General features: G+C 50.8%; 6 protein-coding genes across 6 annotated transcripts; 4 read left to right on the top strand and 2 right to left on the bottom strand.

Annotated features, from left to right (window-relative positions):
- Positions 1-1,495: 1,495 nt before the first annotated feature.
- On the bottom strand, positions 1,496-2,104 carry AtWU_09784 (uncharacterized protein; the record flags this gene model as incomplete). Its single annotated transcript, XM_035504890.1, has 2 exons — positions 1,496-1,521; positions 1,825-2,104. 2 exons carry the CDS (start codon positions 2,102-2,104, stop codon positions 1,496-1,498), a joined length of 306 nt encoding a protein of 101 aa, XP_035360783.1.
- Positions 2,105-3,710: 1,606 nt separating this feature from the next.
- AtWU_09785 (uncharacterized protein) lies at positions 3,711-5,955 on the top strand (the record flags this gene model as incomplete). The annotated part of the gene is made up of 3 exons (XM_035504891.1): positions 3,711-3,805; positions 4,061-4,370; positions 4,432-5,955. The coding sequence occupies 3 exons, from the start codon at positions 3,711-3,713 to the stop codon at positions 5,953-5,955; spliced, it is 1,929 nt and encodes a 642-aa protein (XP_035360784.1).
- A 771-nt stretch (positions 5,956-6,726) lies between these two features.
- AtWU_09786 (phytanoyl-CoA dioxygenase family protein) lies at positions 6,727-7,941 on the top strand (the record flags this gene model as incomplete). The annotated part of the gene is made up of 1 exon (XM_035504892.1): positions 6,727-7,941. The coding sequence occupies one exon, from the start codon at positions 6,727-6,729 to the stop codon at positions 7,939-7,941; it is 1,215 nt and encodes a 404-aa protein (XP_035360785.1).
- Positions 7,942-8,166: 225 nt separating this feature from the next.
- On the top strand, positions 8,167-10,137 carry AtWU_09787 (GMC family oxidoreductase; the record flags this gene model as incomplete). The annotated part of the gene is made up of 1 exon (XM_035504893.1): positions 8,167-10,137. One exon carries the CDS (start codon positions 8,167-8,169, stop codon positions 10,135-10,137), a length of 1,971 nt encoding a protein of 656 aa, XP_035360786.1.
- A 567-nt stretch (positions 10,138-10,704) lies between these two features.
- AtWU_09788 (uncharacterized protein) lies at positions 10,705-15,747 on the bottom strand (the record flags this gene model as incomplete). Its single annotated transcript, XM_035504894.1, has 7 exons — positions 10,705-12,612; positions 12,665-13,493; positions 13,550-13,844; positions 13,908-14,975; positions 15,051-15,252; positions 15,324-15,374; positions 15,427-15,747. 7 exons carry the CDS (start codon positions 15,745-15,747, stop codon positions 10,705-10,707), a joined length of 4,674 nt encoding a protein of 1,557 aa, XP_035360787.1.
- A 2,098-nt stretch (positions 15,748-17,845) lies between these two features.
- AtWU_09789 (PWI domain family protein) lies at positions 17,846-18,286 on the top strand (the record flags this gene model as incomplete). The annotated part of the gene is made up of 1 exon (XM_035504895.1): positions 17,846-18,286. The coding sequence occupies one exon, from the start codon at positions 17,846-17,848 to the stop codon at positions 18,284-18,286; it is 441 nt and encodes a 146-aa protein (XP_035360788.1).
- Positions 18,287-19,012: the final 726 nt, after the last annotated feature.

A 19,012-nucleotide genomic window follows, 5' to 3' on the forward strand; every position in this document is an offset into this window, starting at 1 on the left:
TTAAGAGAAAGGGATAGAGGGATGGAAGGATGGAAGGATGGGTTGATGATAAATACAGCGGCAGCATCAGCAGTAGCAGCAGCCACCGCCAACGATTGGTGGGAGTATCGCGGTGGTCTCGACCGTGTTCTATACTACCGTGGGGCTTGTGACAGCAGCAGGAGCAGCAGTTAGTTAAATAACTAACCTACTTACAAACTACTATGTAAGTAGTGTAGTGTAGCAAGCAACACTTGGTCCGTGTGTTCTGTTTCTTCCTTACTTAATTCCTTCTACACTCGCTCTCTACATGATTAATAGAGATAAGTCTACTACGTACTATCCTAAATTACGGACCGTTTTACTACCCACATATAGTGGATAAATGATAGATAGATAAATGAAAAAGTAAACAGAATGGGGCCAACTTCCACCAGTCTAACATAAAAGGTTACATACATACATACACAACAATACCCATAACCAATTAATCATGTAAGTAAGCAAGTAAGAAGACTACTTACTCAGTAGAAGTGACTAGTAGTACCCGACAACCTGGAAACACATTCCTATCGACGGAACAAGCTGCCACCAATCTCCGTCGTGGATAGATTCCCGCAACTCAACTTGGCTTCAGAGTAGTAGATATGTATCCGTAGGTAGTAGATAACTGGTAAGTAAGTAACTAAGTATGGATTGTACCGTACCAAGCATGATGGAAGGTAACTCCCAAGCCACGTACATCAGGTACTAAGTTACTACCGCACTCACTACCCGATTTAACCAAAGCTCAAGAAAGGAATGAATGTGGTGGTGGCTTGGACAGATTCGCCTCATCCGACCCTCGGATAAAGGGGGGTGTGGTGGATGGTGGGATGAGAGACAAAAGATTGGGGCTTTGTTTCGTTCCTTCGTTCGTTTCTTTCTTTCTTTTTTTTTTTTGTTTGGATGCGATGGAATGGGATGGATGGGAACTTACCGACCGACCGGGTTCATCGTTTTACCTAGTTATTTTATTTACCTGGGTATCAGGGCCATGGATAGGGTGGTGGTATGATCAGATGGTGTCCTTTTCTACTGTAGGGATTTTTGTTTTCTGGAATGAGTTAAATTAGTACTGTGTTTTGTGTACTCCGTACTTGGTCAAGGGTATACCGAGTAGGGTAGCTGGTAGTTGGCAGTGAGAGTGCAGAAGAGTGCTTAAAGGGGTAAATAGCTACTTAGGGGAATGAGAAAAGACCGAAGGAAAAAGGGACAGAAGATAGTACTAAATTGCTACAAAGGTAGAAAGAGAAGAAGATAAAGAATAAATGAAACGGGAAAAATAATTAACCAAGGCGTGAGGCCATTAATTTATTATTTTCATGGGGGGATTGATTAATAGAGTCAATTAACATTGACTAGGAAGGGAGGGAAGAAAATAAATAATAAAAGAAAAAGGAGGGATGGATGAATGTGAGTAAAATATTGTGGATGGGGAGGGATGTTTGTTCACTGTCATCCAACCCATCACGCACTAGCTCCAGGTGTCAAAGCTCCAGCCTACTGTAAGTCAGTCAGTCAGTACTTTGCTTTCTTTATGGGGGGAAGGGGGAAGAAAGAGACGACATGACATGCCTAGTTTAGCTAAATATCCGTTGGTTATAGTTCAGTCAAAGGAATTGACTGACTGATTGACACTGACTGCGGAAAATCCTACCCTACTTCTACGTTTCAGTCCCCACTTGCTCCTGGAGAAGAACGAGTCAACCTCAGGCTCGTATGGGGAAGTGAAAAAAGGCAAAAAGGGCGCCAGGAAGCGCACAGAGACAAGAGGCAGAGAGAGAATGCCATGTCAGGCCGAACCAAAATTAGCAGCAGCAGCAACAGCAGCAGCAGCAGCAGAGCGAAAGATGGGATGGGATGGGATGGATGGATGGGTGGATGAATGGATGGCGGTCGAGGGTCTGGAAGAGTTATCCCGCGTCCTACTCCCCGCTTCTATTCGAGGGCCTCGACCGCTGGAGCCCCCGGCGAGATCCAGACTGATTGGCCACCGCCGCCCAGGGAGGCGCGCCCGCTTCCCTGCTGAAGGTGTTGAAGGAGGGTCACTCTCTCCTCCCAGTCGAGGGCCGAGGCCTCCCATCGAACTGGTATTGTAGTAAATTGGATCGGGGAACCCGGTCAGATGCTCTCTCTGTAACTGAAGGTATAGGGGGCCCGTTGCTATGTTATACCACCCTGCTCCAGGGTTTTTTTTTGTTCCCTACCTATTATTTTGAATTCTCACCACCACAACAACACGGGATGCGATCAAATGGTGGTGCTGTCTGTTTGGAACTACTGACGCCGTCTTCCCGATCAAGCACCAGAGAAGCTTAAAATGATTGATATTTCCGGTGCATCTGAAATTTCAAATCCTTTCGAATTCTAATTGCGAGGAACATTGGTTTTTTTTTTTCCCTCCTCCCTCTGTGATTTTTTCTTTTTCTTTTCCTTCCATTTTTACTGATCAAGACAAGAAATTAAATAAAAAATCAATCATAATCATAATTATCATAATAATAATAACACATCCATCCATCCATCCCAGTGGAAGCCTAAACTTAACTTTTTTTTTATTTTCTATTTCTCTCTCACTCACTCACCCTCTCTCTCTCTCTCCATTCCGAAAGAAGATAATCGTGGAAACAAATACCAAAAATATGCGTTAAATAAAATAGGCAGTTAAGAATAACAATAACCTGAGAAATGATAAATCATCCACTTAACATGGAAAAATAAAAGCCAAATAAATCAGTAACGATTGAGCCAAAGAAGGCACAGACAGTCTGCTTTGCATTGACTGGTAACCGTAGTACTTTTTCCCTGGTCCTCTTGGGGGGGATGTTTTTTTCTGTGTCCAAGCCCCCCCTCTTCTCTCTCTCTTTCTTTCTCTTCCTCTCCAACTCTCTCTACTACTAACTAACTCACCATTGACGCTGTTGTCTTTCTCTCTTCTCATTCTTGTCTTCAACCTGTCTTTATCCCTCCTCCCCCAGATCAAAAGTCCCCTTTTCCCGGGCGGGACCTCCCGCTAAAGCAAACGCGATCAGGATGCGCTCCACGAGGCTTTAATCGGTCAAACAATCCATCGACAGGGAATTCATTCATCGAGGCCCCAACGAGGCGATCAGGAACAAATCCACCGCCCCGTTCTTTTACTCCTACTGCCATTCCTATTCCTACTACTTCCTCACTACCTCTACAACTACTACTACCACTACTACCACTGCCACTACTACTTCCAATTCTTCCCCAATCTCTCCCTCCCCCTTCGCAGACATTTAGATCCCAATTCCAATTAACAATTTCCCTTCCAATCCCTACCCTATCCTATCCCCCTTCTAATTCATTCCTTCCCCTCTTCTTCCTCCCGCTTCCCCCCCCAAAAGTCTCAATCTGAAACCTCACCTTCAACTCCATCCATTCATTCATTGATTCACTCACTCATCCATCCATCCATCCATCCATCTATCCATCCATCTATCCATCCATCTATCCATCCATCACCACTACTACTCCACCCTTCTCTATTGTCAACTTTCACCCCCTCGCGCTAGATGATCGATCCCGCCCAACTTTAGCCTTCCCATCTTCTTCTCCCTCGCAGACGTCCGCCCCTGACATGCACCTGTCGGCTCACTCGACGAGACAGCGCTCGTCGTGCCTTGCCGTCCGTTAGCAGCAGCCCCCACGCCTGCCCGGCAACCATGTCCCCTCCGTCCCTCGCCATTCCGGCCACTTCTCCCGTGGCCGAAACTCTCCATCTCTGGAAGAAACGCTTCGACAAGCGACATCTTTCCACGTAAGCCAATCTCCCCCCCTTGCTTCCTTTCATGATTCGAGTCTCGTGGGACCATCATTTCTTCGTGACTCGTTTGACTTCCCGTCAACCTTGTGTGTCTATGTGTGTTGGTGTTGGTCGTGCCCGCGGATGATCTACACAGGCTCCATCCCCCATGATAGGATAGATAGTCCGTGCTTTAATACTCTTCCGGAATAGCTAGAGCACGGTGCGGATACAAGACCGTGATCGTTCGTCCCACTGACCATCCGACAGCAACCCGGTTATCGCTACCCTTGATATAGAATACAACGAGCTGGTTCAGTCTTGGAAACGCTTCCAGGATAACCTCCTCCCCAACGATCGAGTGCTCTTCCACGAACGTCTGCAAGGTCCCGACGATGTTTTGGACGTCGTCGCCAGCATCGAGCCCGTCTGGACGTCCACGTCGGGACAGCGAATGTTGAGGGAATGTTGCGACGAATTTCGTTCGACCCTGGGCTCACACGGGAGGTTACTGGCCGTTCTACCAAGGAATGAATTGTACTGCTCGATCTTTTACGGCGTCCTGCAATCTCTTCTGAAGGTGAGCCCGGATGTTGTTCGTATCCCCCTCCCCCAGTCAATAACTAAATCGTGAGTCCCAGGCATCCGCGGGCTATCCCAGAATCATGGAAGGATTGATCAAAGCACTGGTCCAAATCAACCGCCTCATTGCCCCGCCAGCCTCGGGCGAGGCAGTACCGACGACGAAGGACTCCATCAACGCCATTGCCCGCTTCTACACGCTCCTATTCTTCTTTCTTGGAGAAGTGATGGACTGGTATGTAAGAAAGGCCAAATGCGGGCTTCTGCGGAGCCCTAACCAAGACGTGTACCGTGCCTTTCAACGCCTGATTGGCCAGATTCGACGCAGCGCGAAAAGTATGATGGAAGATCTCACGGACGCTATGGACCTCGATGACCCAGACTGCGATAGCTTGTGTGAAATGACCCATGACGACTATCGGGGGTGGTTTGAGCGGGCTCGATTGAGCCAGGTGGGTCTTCAGAACGGGGCCCGCCGCTTTGCAGCGCAGAATGCCCTCACCCGTCAGTTGATGTGGGAGATTCATCAGGATGCGGCGGAGCGTAAGCGATTGTTGCAAGACAGAGATGTTCTTCTGGCGCGATTGCTGGATACTGTTAGTCTACAGCTACAGTCCGTGAGTAAACAAAACAGCGGCATTGCCTGTTTGACCACGACCGCTTCCCAGGACTTAGGTAGGGAAGCCAGGCTCACATGGCCCGAACTGCTCGAAGAGCTGACCGTGCACGCATTACAAGACACAGACAGGTTCAACTTGATAAAAGGGGGGCACAAGCATAAATACACACGCATGGAATTGCAGATGGCTTCCCAGAAACTCGAAGATTTCTTTGATGCCGACGACCAGATCCCCGCGCTCGAAGTCGACGTTCCAGTCATTGCGGAAGATAACGTGATGACCTCGCTGAAACAATGGGCGACCGACGCCCACTCACAGGTCCTGGCCGTGGGGGGCCCTCAATCGACAGTCTACCCTAGCCCGGTTCTGCTTGTCTCGACGTGTTACGCGAGTTTTGCTCGCAAGGCGGGCTTGCCTGTGATCTCTCACTTTTGCAACCGATCCACCGATGCCGCCAACGAACTGACCTATGAGCAACACCTCATTGCCCTGGCGTACAGCCTGATCCGCCAGTTGATAGAATATCTGCCTCCCGTAGTCGAAAGTCATGCGGGGTGTGATCTGAGCGGCGAGCGGTTTAAACCTTTGAACGGCTCGCTCACGTCCTGGAAGGAGGTGCTCTCGCTGATCGATATACTCCTGCACTTTGCGCCGCCCCTGCTGGTGTGCGTGATCCATGGGCTCGATGTCATTCAAGATGCGTCGACAGATCCGTACATCCGCTCATTGGTGCGGACCTTTCTGACTCATACGCGGCACCAGCCCGAATTGCTGCCAAACGGCAGACAGAGCCAGAGCGTATTACTGAAGGTGCTGTTCACGGTGGCTGGTCGCCCAAGCTCGCTAGTGGAGACATTATCCGAGAACCAGCTCATTCTGCGGGAGTCGAACACGACCGAGGAGCTGGCCCCGACCGACGCCGCCTTGGACGCCGATGTAGGCCCTACGGCCATGATTGCATAGTCATTTCAATGCTTGAGCGACGCCGCATTGCGATTTAAGTTTGATTATTCTTTTCTTTCGGGTGAAAACCGGGTCCTCATAGAATTTCATGCAGGCTGGGAATATTCTTCATGTTTTGGATATAAGTTGGATTGGCATGGGCCGCTGGATGATGCATTGCTGTGAATTCTTCCTTTCTTTCGTAACGTCACCTCCCCCAGATTAAGGGGAGCTTACAACGATGGTTTTTCTTTGTTTCTGCATGTTGATGGAGATATTTTTATTGTTTGGGACAGGCACATCTCATCTATCTCGGAAGCACGGAGTATACGACAGGACCGGTTGGGAGGGAGCATTTGGGTGTACATTTGTAATTATAGCAGCTCTACGAGGACATGCATATACGACGGCTGTTGTTAGACTGATACCCTGAGTTGCAGTGGCTGTCCTGATCTGGATCAGAGTCTCAGTTGTCTTTCCCCGGATTGCTGGGTGTTCTTGGCACCCTCGGGATTCATCTTCCGACGCAGTGCAGCTGCATCCCATCCTCTTCCCCACAATTGTTCTTTTCTTTTCTTCTGCATCCTCTTCTGGAGTCTGTACGAGTCAGCCAAGCGTGAATTCTCCACTGACCGCGTCTTCCTTTGGTTGTGCGCGTGACCTGCTGTGTTCGGAATTTAACGTGGGAGTGGATCCGGGACTACACCTCCGTCCCAGATATATATTTATTGAACTCTCCCATGCTGGTGGACAACGCAGTCAACATCAATCGTCTTACAAACCATCTCCAACATGGGTTCCAACGGATTTCGCACCGGCTCCAATCGGCTATTTCAGCTGGATTCCGTCAATGTAGAGGACTTCAAGAAAATCTGCTCCCAGACCACCGATCCCACCAGCTACCCGCTGGCCGTGGCCGTGCAGAAGAACATCCCCATCTATGATGCCGCCACCTTCGATCCCCTGAGTGCGGATACCACCCCGGCTCTCCAAGCAGAATGGCATCACATTCTTGAATCTGGACCGGGCATCCTTGTCCTCAAAGGCATGTACCATCCTTCCCGGTACGCAGACACCCTGAACGCCACCAACACGGCTTTCCAACACATCATCGACCGGGAGCGCCAATCCCTGAATCCCAAAGGCGACCACTTCGCTGCCAGCGGGAAGAACGACCGCATCTGGAACTCCTTCAGCAAGCATGCCTTTGTCGACCCCAGCTCCTTCATCAACTACTACAGCAATCCCTGGTTGCGTGTGGTTAGTGAAGCCTGGCTGGGCCCCGCCTATCGGGTGACCGCCCAGGTCAACATCGTCAAGCCCGGTGGCGCCGCCCAAGATAGCCACCGAGACTACCATCTTGGATTCCAAGAGCTGGATCGATGTGCGGCCTTCCCGCGGAGTGTTCAACTCGCCAGTCAGTATCTCACGTTGCAGGGGGCCGTCGCACACAGCGAGATGCCGGCGGAGAGCGGTCCCACACGGTTCCTGCCGTTTAGCCAGACATATGCGCCGGGATATCTGGCATGGCGCCGGGACGACTTCCGGGCATACTTCAAAGAGAACTATGTGGCGTTGCCGTTGGAGTTTGGCGATGGGTTGTTCTTCAATCCGGCGGTATTCCATGCCGCGGGGGCCAACGAGATGGCCGAGAGCACGGGATTCCATCGCAAGGCCAACCTGTTGCAGATTGGATGTGCCTTGGGGAAGACGATGGAGCACATTGACGCGGTGCCGGTGGTGGATAAATGTTGGGAGGAGGTCAGCGAGAAGTATCGCCGGCAGGGAGGGCTAAACGCAGAGTTAGAGGCATGGGTGTATGCCGTGGCAGATGGGTATCCGTTCCCCTCGAACTTGGATCGTCGCCCCCCTGCTCCGAGTGGGATGGCACCAGAGAGCGAACAAGAGATGATTCTGCGGGGGTTGGAAGAGGGATGGGATCGGACCAGGATTGTGGAGGAGCTGCGAGCGCTGCAGCGAGAGGGACGGGGGCACCAGGAGGTGTAGTTGATAAATACACATTTTTGTTGTACGTATAGATAGCTGATCATAAACCTATGGAGGAGCATTTCTCCGATGCAACGCTATCCCGTGTTCTTCCACTTTACACTCCCACAAGACGAAGTTCAAGTAGGACAACTGCCACCATGTGATCCGTCCCTATCATCCTTCGTTATTCTCACGATCAGACCGTCCACGTTTCCACCATGCCCATTCCCATACCGACCCAACATGCTGTCCTTTTGGCAGCTCCTCCAGCTACTGCTGGCCACCCTCCCAGCAGCAGCCATCAACCTCACCGGCTATGAATACATCGTCGTAGGCTCCGGCGCCGGGGGAGGCCCCTTGGCCGCCCGCCTAGCCCTAGCAGGCCACTCCACCCTGCTCCTCGAAGCCGGCACCGACCAAGCTCACAATCTCAACACCTCCGTCCCAGCCTACGCAGCCCTTGCCGCCGCAGACGACCATCTCTCCTGGAACTTCTTCATCCGCCACTACGCCGACGACGCCCAACAAGCCCGCGACCCCAAAACCGTCTACACCACGCCCACCGGCGAGCAATACGTCGGCCTCCATCCACCCCCAGGATCCATCATGAAAGGCATCCTCTACACCCGCGCCAGCACCCTAGGAGGCTGCACCGCCCACAACGCCCTCGTCGCCATCTACCCCCATCGCTCCGACTGGACCTACATCGCCAACCTCACCAACGACTCCTCATGGCTCCCCGACCTCATGCGCGAATACTACATCCGCCTCGAAAACAACCACTATCTGCCCCCGAACATCCCAGGCCACGGCTACACCGGCTGGCTCTCCACCGAACACGCCCCCATCAACCTCGTCTTCCAAGACCCCCAACTCCTCTCCCTCCTCCTCGGTGCCGTCTTCACTCAACCCAGAACCATCCTCTCCAACCTCATCTCCCTACTCCTCGGCGACGTCAACTCCCCCTCCCCATCCCGCGACTCCAAACCCGCCTACTACCAAACCCCCATCGCCACATCCTCCAACGTCCGCAACGGCGCCGCAGACTTCCTCCGCATCGTCCACTCCGCTACCAACCCAGACGGCAGTCAAAAATACCCCCTAACCATCCGCACAAACTGCCACGTCACCCGCGTCCTCTTCGACACCACCTCCCACCCCCCTCAAGCAACAGGCGTCTCCTTCCTCGACGGCCCCTACCTCTACCGCGCCAGCCCTCTCTCCTCCCCCAACACCCCCAGAACCCCCGGCACCGCCACCGCAACCCGCGAAATCATCCTCTCCGCAGGCGTCTTCAACACGCCCCAGATCCTCCAACTAAGCGGCATCGGACCCGCAGACCTCCTCAAGCAACACAACATCCCAGTCCTAGTCAACCTCCCAGGCGTCGGCGCAAACCTCCAAGACCACTACGAAACCTCCGTCGTAGTCGAAGCCCCATTCCCCTTCCGCATCCTAAACGGCTGCACGTTCAACTACACATCCGACCCGTGTTTGATCCGCTGGCTGAATCCGAAAGGACTACATAAAGATAGAGGAATTTACTCCTCCGCGGGATTTACTAGTACATTACTCCACCATACCCCCTTTCCCAACACATCCACTACCCCCAACAGCAATAAAGACAACAACAATGATGACTACAACACAATAATCTACGGCGGCCTCGTCAACTTCCGCGGCTACTTCCCCGGCTTCGAAGTCAACCTAACCCTAACGCACCACTCCTTCACATGGGCCATCATCCAAGCGCACCCGTCCAACAGAGCCGGAACGGTGAATATCTCCTCGTCAGATCCGCTCGATCCTCCTCATATCCTCTTCAACTCCTTTTCAGATCCTGATTCAGAGAAGGATCTATTCGCCTTAGTGGATGCGATTAGGGTTGCGAGAAAAGCACTGAAGAGACAACTTATACCTACGTGGGAGACGCTCCCGGGGAAGGAGGTACAGGGGTATGAAGAGCTGAGGCAGTATGTGTTGGATACGTCGTGGGGGCATCATGCTGTGGGCACTTGTAGGATTGGAAGGGGTGAGGGGGGTGATGATGAGGGGGCGGTGGTGGATGGGAAGTTTAGGGTTAGGGGCGTAAGGGGACTGAGGGTTGTGGATGCGAGTGTGTTTCCTAGGGCACAGGGGACGTTTCCGGTTTTGGGGGTTTACATGTTGGCGGAGAAGGCGGTGGGGGATATTTTGGGGGATGGTGGGGGGTGAGGTGGGTGATTGGTATGTGGATGGGGAGGATGTTAGGTCGGTTTGTGGGTGGGATGATGATAGATAACGGTTTGATGATGTAGGGTTCGTCTCGGCCGTTAGTAGTCAGTGGGACGAATTGGCTGTTCTATCTACAAGTGGAGAGTGATTGAGAAAGATGCCGTGGAATCACCAATGAACCTACGTGCCATTACAGGGTACAACTGCCTTCTTTGGAACAGAAAATGGCATTAACATGAAGCATAAGGCATAAGTGACATGTAAATGGAATGGTATTCTGGCTGGGTATAGTATTATGGATTATATAGCGAGGGATATCAGTGGGTAGTTCGTGGTAAACAGAAAAGTGAAAGTAAGTATGTGAAAGATAAAGAGGGAATCATACGAAAAGAGTAGGAACAGGCAAAGAGGGAATAGGAAGAAGAGCAAGAAGAAAGATGTTGCAATGAGGGTCTGTAAGGAAGAGGGTAAAAGAAAGAGAAAAGAAACGAAACGAAACGAAAAGAGAAGGAAAACACAAAATAAGTGAGGGTAAGTGTGAATGAGTGTGTGGTGAGGGGAAGGAGATCATTTCTTGTTGATCTTGTTCAGATAGTTTTTGATCTCTTGGTTGCCTCTTTCCCTCACATCCGTGAGCCAATCTCTCACTCCCCGGCTACTATCTCCTACCCGGATAACACCGTCCTTCACACCCTTCCATCCTTTGATGGGTTGTTCTATAAAACTGTGATTGCCCCAGCACATCTTAGACCAGAGCCCCTTGTCGGGCGAGGCCCGCAACCCAGCCCGACTCTTGTTGCAGTCATTGCAGTAGTCGGTCGCCGGGCAGTCAAGACACATGTACCACTGAGGTGCCTCCAAATCCCACTTGCTCAACTTCGGCTTATTGCAGGGCCCCATGCACTGCAGCGTGCAGCCATTACTTTCATCGACGTCGATAGTCTCGTCCGGGATGGGCATGCTGTCGGGAGTCGTCACTGCCGTTGTTGGGGACTCGTTTGTACTATCAACAGAGCAATGACAAGTGCACGCGCTCTTGACGGACTGTGGGCTTAACGGCTCCCCAGGATGGGCTGCTGGCGCAGCGGCGGGGCTGCTTGGGTCGACCTTCAAACCCATCCATCCATCGACAGCAGGTTTTGGCGCAGTACGATCATGAAGGTATGCCGATAAGGTGATTTGGAATTCATCCTCGCTGACTTGCACCGCGTCGGCATTGGCACGATCAAATATGAGAGACGCTGCGATTCCGGCATCCTTTTTGAGGTTAAGCCAATACAGCACCTTTGCCAGGGTGCGAAAAGCAGACATGTCGTTACCATCGACCCAGTCATCCAGATCGGCGATACAGAGCTTGAATGCTTGTTCGGCTAATTCGTACGCCCGACGTTTATGATTCATGAGTGAAAACATTTTGGCGAGCGTTATGAGAGCGTTTGCTTTGGCAGATGATTCTATGACATCTGCTACCCGGACATTGTTGATTAGGTCAGATGCTGCATAACACAGAGACATTTTCGACTGTTGGACCTTGGTCTTGCTGAATCGATTGTAGTAAATGTCGAAGCGCTCTGTGATAATAATGCTGAGCAGTTTAGAGTCAACTTGGAGGGTCTCATCTCTCATCATAGCATCCAGTATCCTGTTAAAGATATCTTCGGCCATCCTGATTGCATGACAATCTTGTCGGTAAATGATTGCAAGTTCCGATAGCATGACACATGTCTCGTGGAATAGCCCTTGATAAGCCCAATAATTTATGGCACTGTCGTAGATTCGTATAACGACTTCGACGTTGCCAGTTGCCACAGCTGCCCGGCGAAGCCAGTCGTCTTTATTCGTTTGGCGAGAGCGGCTCATCAGCCAAGTGGGAATGAAGTTGGTTGCCTGGGTAGCCATCTGCCTTTCTACCGTATTGATGATAGCCATATGATCTTCCTTCTCTGCATAAATCTGCACGAGGATAGTCAGGAAATAATTTAGCCCTCTTTTATTCTTGAATTCACCGCTTAGCACTTCTATGCATCTATCGTGGGCTCGCGTCTTATCACCGAGGGCCATGCAGGCTTGGACGGAAAGCATATAGACCCTTCTGCAACGGTCGAGGTTGAAATTAGGTCGCAATGCGGCATCCGTATCTTTCCAGCACTTCAGGGCTTCATCAGTGTACTCCTTGACCTTTGTCCATTCATCGACACCGTTGACTCCGGCCTTGGATACAGAATGTTCTGCAAGTCCAAGCAATGAATACAGCTTCTCCGCACACATTGAATCGTCCAAGTAACGGTTCTGCTCATACAGGAAGAGAGCATAGTCTCGGTCGACCTGGTCATCGCATTCATACAGGAGGAGGGCGGCTGTAAGTCGCGCTTGCGCAAACCGTGTGCGCGAGTCTCTGCACCACAAAAACAGATCTCGAGCGATCTTCGCGCTGATCTGATCATCATCTCGGGACCAGTGCTTGTATTGTCCAGTCTAAACAAGTTAGCTCACCAGGACTGATTGCTATCGGTACCCAGGTACGTACATTGAACAACGCGCGATAGGCAAGCCGGTATGGACCCTTAGCGCCCTCAGGAGTGGATTTTTGAACCCAGCTGCGAATATGGCCTTTAGCTAGATCTTCCAGCATTCCTTCAGGACGCTTCTTCAAGGCCTGGGCCCAGGTCCATATCTGAGTCGGAAGAGATAAGTTTTCTCTCTCGTCTCTTTCTGTCAGCTTTTCTATCCAAGCCCGCACAAGTTCATTGGTGCTCCGGGCCTTGTCGGTATCATAGATATCGAAGTGAATTTGCCTGTCAGATGAGTTCCATAGTATATCCTCGAACACAGAAGAAACGCCAGTTTCGTTTGTCAGAACCCTGCCCAAAGCTTCTCCGACCTTCTTCAGCTCCCTATTCGGGATCTCTTGTGGTTTTGTGGGCCTCATGTCCCTGTAATGTGACATCTTATCTTTGAAGCCCTTCTTAGCGTCCTTGGTACTGGGTCGTTGCCATTGGGGAACAATTTCTCTGTCAATGTCTTTTAGATGCTGGATGAGGTGGCAGGCCGCATATTGACAGAGAGCGGTAGGTTTATCCGCTTTGTGATCGCAAAGAACGTCGCAAAGAGTGACAAATATGTTAACCTTCTCAGCATTTACGTCCAGACCTGGCTGGAATTGACCCCTTTTGACGCATTCTCTGACCTTTGCGTTGCGGAACTCGATGTATTGATAATCACCGATGGACGGGGTTTTGCGGGATTTCTGATTAGAGTTCTCAGTCTCGTGCTCGGGTCGGGAACACCAATATAGCTCGCGGTCCAAATTCGAGGGGCCCAAGTCGGGAGGAAGCATCTGCCGCATGAAAAGGAGACTATGAAAAGGTCAGATTGAACGTGTATCGCGCTTTCTGGGATCAGCAGTCCTTACTTCTTACACTGAGACAGGATGGGTTCCAGCCCCAGACCCCTTACCCGCGCATCATCGTCAAGGGCAAGTATCTGGTTTAGGTTGGTCACCGTGAGAGTCTGCTTCGCAAATGCGCACCAGAATAGCACTTTTTTGACAGCCTTCTCAAGTGGCTCGTTGTCTTTTGCCAGAGCTCTCCTCACCAAAGCGTCTTCTCCATCACCTATCATCTCTTTGAACCTGCCAAAGCTCTTCGGACCTTTAACTTCATACTGTTCCATAATTTCGATGGTCTGGTCCAATACAGACAGGTTTCCTAGTAGCCATCTACCGCGTTAAAAGAGAAGAACTTCCACATAGGAGGGACCGGTCAGCTCACCTTCTGATAAGTGCTTTATGAAGTCCGAGACCTCCTTGACGAGGTCCTGATGGAAACGCAAAAGGTGCGAGAGCTTGTTAAAGGAACTCATGCGTTGGAGAATGATCTTGTCTTGAAGAGGGTCAGTATTCCACATGCTGATTTCAGGAATGGATGCTTTTTCCGCCAGGTCGGATGGAAAGAGTTCTCCCTGATCGTGAGACCCTGTCAGGAGGACCCAAATACGATGGTTCCTTTCCCCAAGTGTCTCATATAAGAGACCCAAAAGTGATTCTCGCTCTTTGGGCTGCATCTCCGAAATACCGTCCAGCAGGATGTACAACTGTTCGGACGAATGTGATCGCTTCTCAAACCGCTTCAGCACGAGCTCATCCCAGACCATTTTCGCATCGCGCGAATCCAAGACAGGTTTGGTGGCTATCGCGTCACACCACTTTGGATCCTGGGCTGCAATCTGGAATAGAATAGAGGCCACAACGCTGGCGAAGCTCTGATTGTACTGCATGCCTGGCTCGAACAGAAAGTAAGTGACTATTAGTTGCTGTCGCACAGTTTCTTTCTGAACCAGAGTTTGATCTCTTCCGGCTATTGATGGTATCAGCTGATAGCAATGTGCTGTTAGGAACGTCTTTCCCACGCCATCACCGCCTTTAAAGTATAATAAAGGACAGGTGCCGTGCGGGTATAGCCACTTCCTAAAATAGTCATTCTTTTCAACCCACAGTAAACCGTCATCAATCAGTTGTGGCATGAATGAGTCCATGCGAGTGGCCATCTGAGACATCACTGTGAGGTTGAGATTGAGCTTGCTTTGGAGGGTTTTCGTCAGCTTATCAAACACGTTCCCTTTCTCAGACATGCTGTGCATATCGAACGAGAAGGCAGTCTGCTGCATCTTGGTATTGGTATTCTTGATCAGCCAGTTAACGCCATCCTTGATCTCTTTGGTATCATTGTATCCTTCAATTTTTATTGACTTGTGGAAGTTCTTGATCGCTTGTTCAACCTTTTCGCATTTACCGGAGGTCAAGTCGGTCTGGTAATTGAAGAGTTTTTTTGCGAAAAGCGCTATGGTTGGAAACCCCTTAGTTGCAACTCTTGAGACAAAGGATGCGCACTTTTCTGTGACTTGGGTAGACCTACTGATACGTTTTTGGCTTCGCAGATCGTGCCCTACATAGGAGCAAAACTGCAACAAGGCGATAAAAACACCCACTAGGCTTTGCTTGGCAGTTGGCGTGACGACGGGATATTTGTCGAAAGTATCAATTTCTTGCATTGCAGCAGTGATTGTCTGAAACGTTGCCTGAACAGTGTTCAGGTCTGCGCTCACATCCTGGGCAGCCTGCTTGGTATGAGCTATCTGGTCGAAATTGGGCTGGTGAGATGGGGCAGAGATTCCCGCGCATGGTTTACCTTGAGCAAATACGATATGCCCCCAGCGAGCAGCTTGGCTGGTTCGGCATACTAAGTTGGTTAGATAATTGAGCGAAATTCTTTGGAATAGCCATATACATACAGTCCCGCTTGCGTGGCCTTCGACATAAGTGCACGCTTTCTGTGCCCAGGACATACACTGTTGCACTGGCTCGCGTAATTTGTTTCCAAACTTGTCAGCTTGGGGGTGCCTCCAATCGCGGAAAAGGGCCTCTGTTTGAGCGAGAGGGTCGCTTGCTGAGTGGAAGTCGGCTAGGTGCGCTTCTTCGGCTGGGTCGAATTTCAAATCTCCCTTTGCCTTTGCAAAAGCCTTATCCCACAGCTGCGTCATCGATTCCTCGCCATACCCCAATCTTTCATCGTCCCCATCTTTGCGATTCAGGAGCGATTTGACGTCCTTCATGGTGGGCGTATCCGATCGTGGAAGTCAGAGACCTGCGAAAAGCAATCACACAGTCGTCGCGATGGGGCGAACTGAAATACATAAGACAGGGGGAGGCAGGTGCGGCTGAGCTGAACTTCGTCAGCCATCCCTATTCTTCTCGCTCTATCATTGCTCGATCTGAATCGACCTGCATAGTTAGAGGCACACTAGACGAACCATGGAGCACGGCAGGGGCCCTCATTGGGCCGATCGATCGAAGCTCAGTGGCAGAGATCCCGAGCAGGTGGGGACACGGGAGATTAATCGCTGCCCAGCTGACAGCGTGGTTCTTCAGCTCAGAAGCTTACTGATTCTATGCGCTCGCGACGCGTGCACTTGGCTTGACTTCTAGCGGAGCAAGTTCATCGAATGTGATATCTAAAACCAAATATACTTATGATGTCTCCATTTCAGCCCGTACACCATGGAGTGTTCCATGGATTGGCATGAGGGATGGGTGGCTAGCGCGCATCTCCGGTGATTTGACGATCAGCAAAGAGACCCACTGTCAAAAGTTTAGCACTTCTCCTGGTTGGATCGCAATGCGGAGGCCCCGTCGCATGCTCCATGCTCCCAACATGGTCCCGGAGCATTGGAACTGCAGCTGCAGGTCGACCATGGTCCATCTGACGAATCAGATGTGTCCTTTGGTGGTCGTCAGTACTAATGAATATGTGATTGCAAGAAAGTGATGGCACTGACACAGTGACGGAACCCATTACCCCAAGGGGGAATGATATGCTTCGCCCTGGCATGGGCCCCTTCATCTCCACCGATGACGGAAATGCTGAAATCATTGTGTAAATCAATTGCAGAATAGGGAGGAGGGAGGGAGAGGTATAGAAAGAGAGAGAAGTATGAACACAGACTCATGTCTGCCATAGGTTCATGCAAGTCATGATAAAATGACATGGCTGCTTGTTATCGTAAGGAGAGGTGGGTACACAACGAGTAAGCACATACTATGGTAGTTTGGTGCTAAACTTCCGATAGTCGGAAGTAACTACCTCAACATCACGTGTATGAATGTCGCCCATGCATCACGTGACCATCTATCAGGTGATAACAGCCATTCGAGGCTATTCCTCTTTGAGTTACCGTTTCTCCGATCCATCGAAACTCTTGATGGAATCAATTATTCATGGAATGATTCTCCCGATGGACCTCGTTCTTCCTTCCCGCGGATCAATGTCCGACTTCTTCATTTGACATGGCTCCTACCAGACCTGGCAAGTCGGATAATTAGCCAGACGTCTGCTAATGCAGCTTCGGCCTCCCCCGCTCGAAAACGACTTCCAACCTACACTGAGCCCAAAACCACTGACATCAACATATCACAAACACGATAGGGCGTAAAAGCAAGCATCGAAATGAGAGAATGCTTGCAGTTTACCTATTGCAAATACGCTGAAAGCCACACGCTATGTTGACAATGCCATTGGCACCGAATGAGAACGAAATTACCAACGTGCGCTGCTATGCGACTTTCCGCCTAAGGTACTGCTGGTGGGGCCTGACCGGATATCTCGGTGCTCCAAAGCTCACGTCGTCTGACCGACCATATCTATGAACAAAGAGCAAACAACGTCTTTTGGCTGCCATAATTGGATACTGGTACACATGGTCTTCTCAATAAGGGGCTTCTCTCCTAGTCGCATCATATGGTTCAACACTTTCATGGCCGCCGCCGCTCGCCGAGTAGTTGCTACAGGGACTTTTCAGGGTCTGTGAACCCTGACAGTCCCTGAACCCTGAAGCCAAGCGCCAAGCGCCAAGCCCGTCCAGTGCCGACCTCAGCGCGAATACTTGCTGCGCGATTTGTTCGTTGTCCGCGAGCAGTGGATAAACGACCTACTACGTACCCACTCGTTACTTCTTGTCATTGGATGGTCACTCTGTATACTATATGAATTTTGCTATCCGGCTATGCCGGCACAGCAGATGCCTGTCTGGGTAGCAGCATATAAGAGGACCTTCTTCTCTTCAGGAAAGCTAGAGCTGTGGTGACCCAATCGCTTCTCTCCTGCAATAGACCCCAATCTGCCAGCTGCTCCTCTCCAAGACAACGCCCTCAGCCATGCCTTCCTGGATCGTCAAGCTCGGTGCCCTTGTGGCTCTGGCGCATACCGTTGCCGGATCTCAGATCTCCCTCAGGACGACCACGCCGCCTGCGAATGAGTACGTGACACACTGCACTGTCATCCTTGATGATGAGCTTTTTGGCTGCAAGGGCAGTTCGAAGCCTTTCGGAAAGAAGTGCGGCCACAACAGGGGCATCCAGACCAAGTCTATCTGCGATACATCATCCGTCACTGTGGATTGGTCCACCGCCCAGGTCACCTTCCAGGATAACAATGGCCACTCGGCTAACTGCACGCTGAGTTCGACTGAGGAGGGAGGTCACTGCAACACTGACGACCCTGATGAGTTCCCGATTGAGCACAATGGAGCGGAGAGGCTCGGAGCCGGAGCTGCCCTCTGGGGTCTTGGCACCATGGCTGCCACCCTGTTTATCTAAGCCTGACGGTTGAACTCAAGAAACTGGGTAAGTGCTTCCGGGTTGAGGCATCAGCAATGTCCAACTACTGCTGGTACTAGACAGTCCACTAACAAATTTCTATCTGATCAGGTTTTTCGCCATTTCATGATTACACTATTCCCATGATCACTGGCTCAGCTACAAAACATCGATACCGTTGAAAGCAAGTCTACCATGGATGCCGTTATCATATACCCACGATCTCCCGCATCTATGCCTGAAAGGAAAGGGATAACGCAGGACCGAACACACTGAGGCAATACTTTCTAATGAGCTATTCTTTATCTTTCTTCGCCTCTACCATTATGTATATAGATTTATTTCTTAGTCAAAAATAACGAGGGAAAAAAAAACCACAACCAAACTTCAATCTCTGATACCACCCGCCTAGCTACCCTCAAAGCGAGCAGAAGAGTCTTCGGCACCGTATACCCGAGGTACCACTCGTCCTGCCCCCTCCCGGCTCAACACTTCCGACCAACAACCTCGCTATGGCTCTCGTTACCGAAAACGAAGTTAGTTCGGCCAAGGTCATGCAACTAAGCGTTGGGGCTGCCGCGTCTTGGCACACAGTCGGGGAGGAAAGCTCGGCATCCTATACCGCTTCGGGTAGGGTTTGCATTAGTCCGCCCTCGGCGATTGCTTACGACTGGTATGAAAGGCTTATCAATTCTTATTTGAGTCATGTATATTTCGGGTTGGTTT

This window comes from Aspergillus tubingensis (genome assembly GCF_013340325.1).
Source record: "Aspergillus tubingensis WU-2223L DNA, scaffold_11, whole genome shotgun sequence".
NCBI lineage: Eukaryota > Fungi > Ascomycota > Eurotiomycetes > Eurotiales > Aspergillaceae > Aspergillus > Aspergillus tubingensis.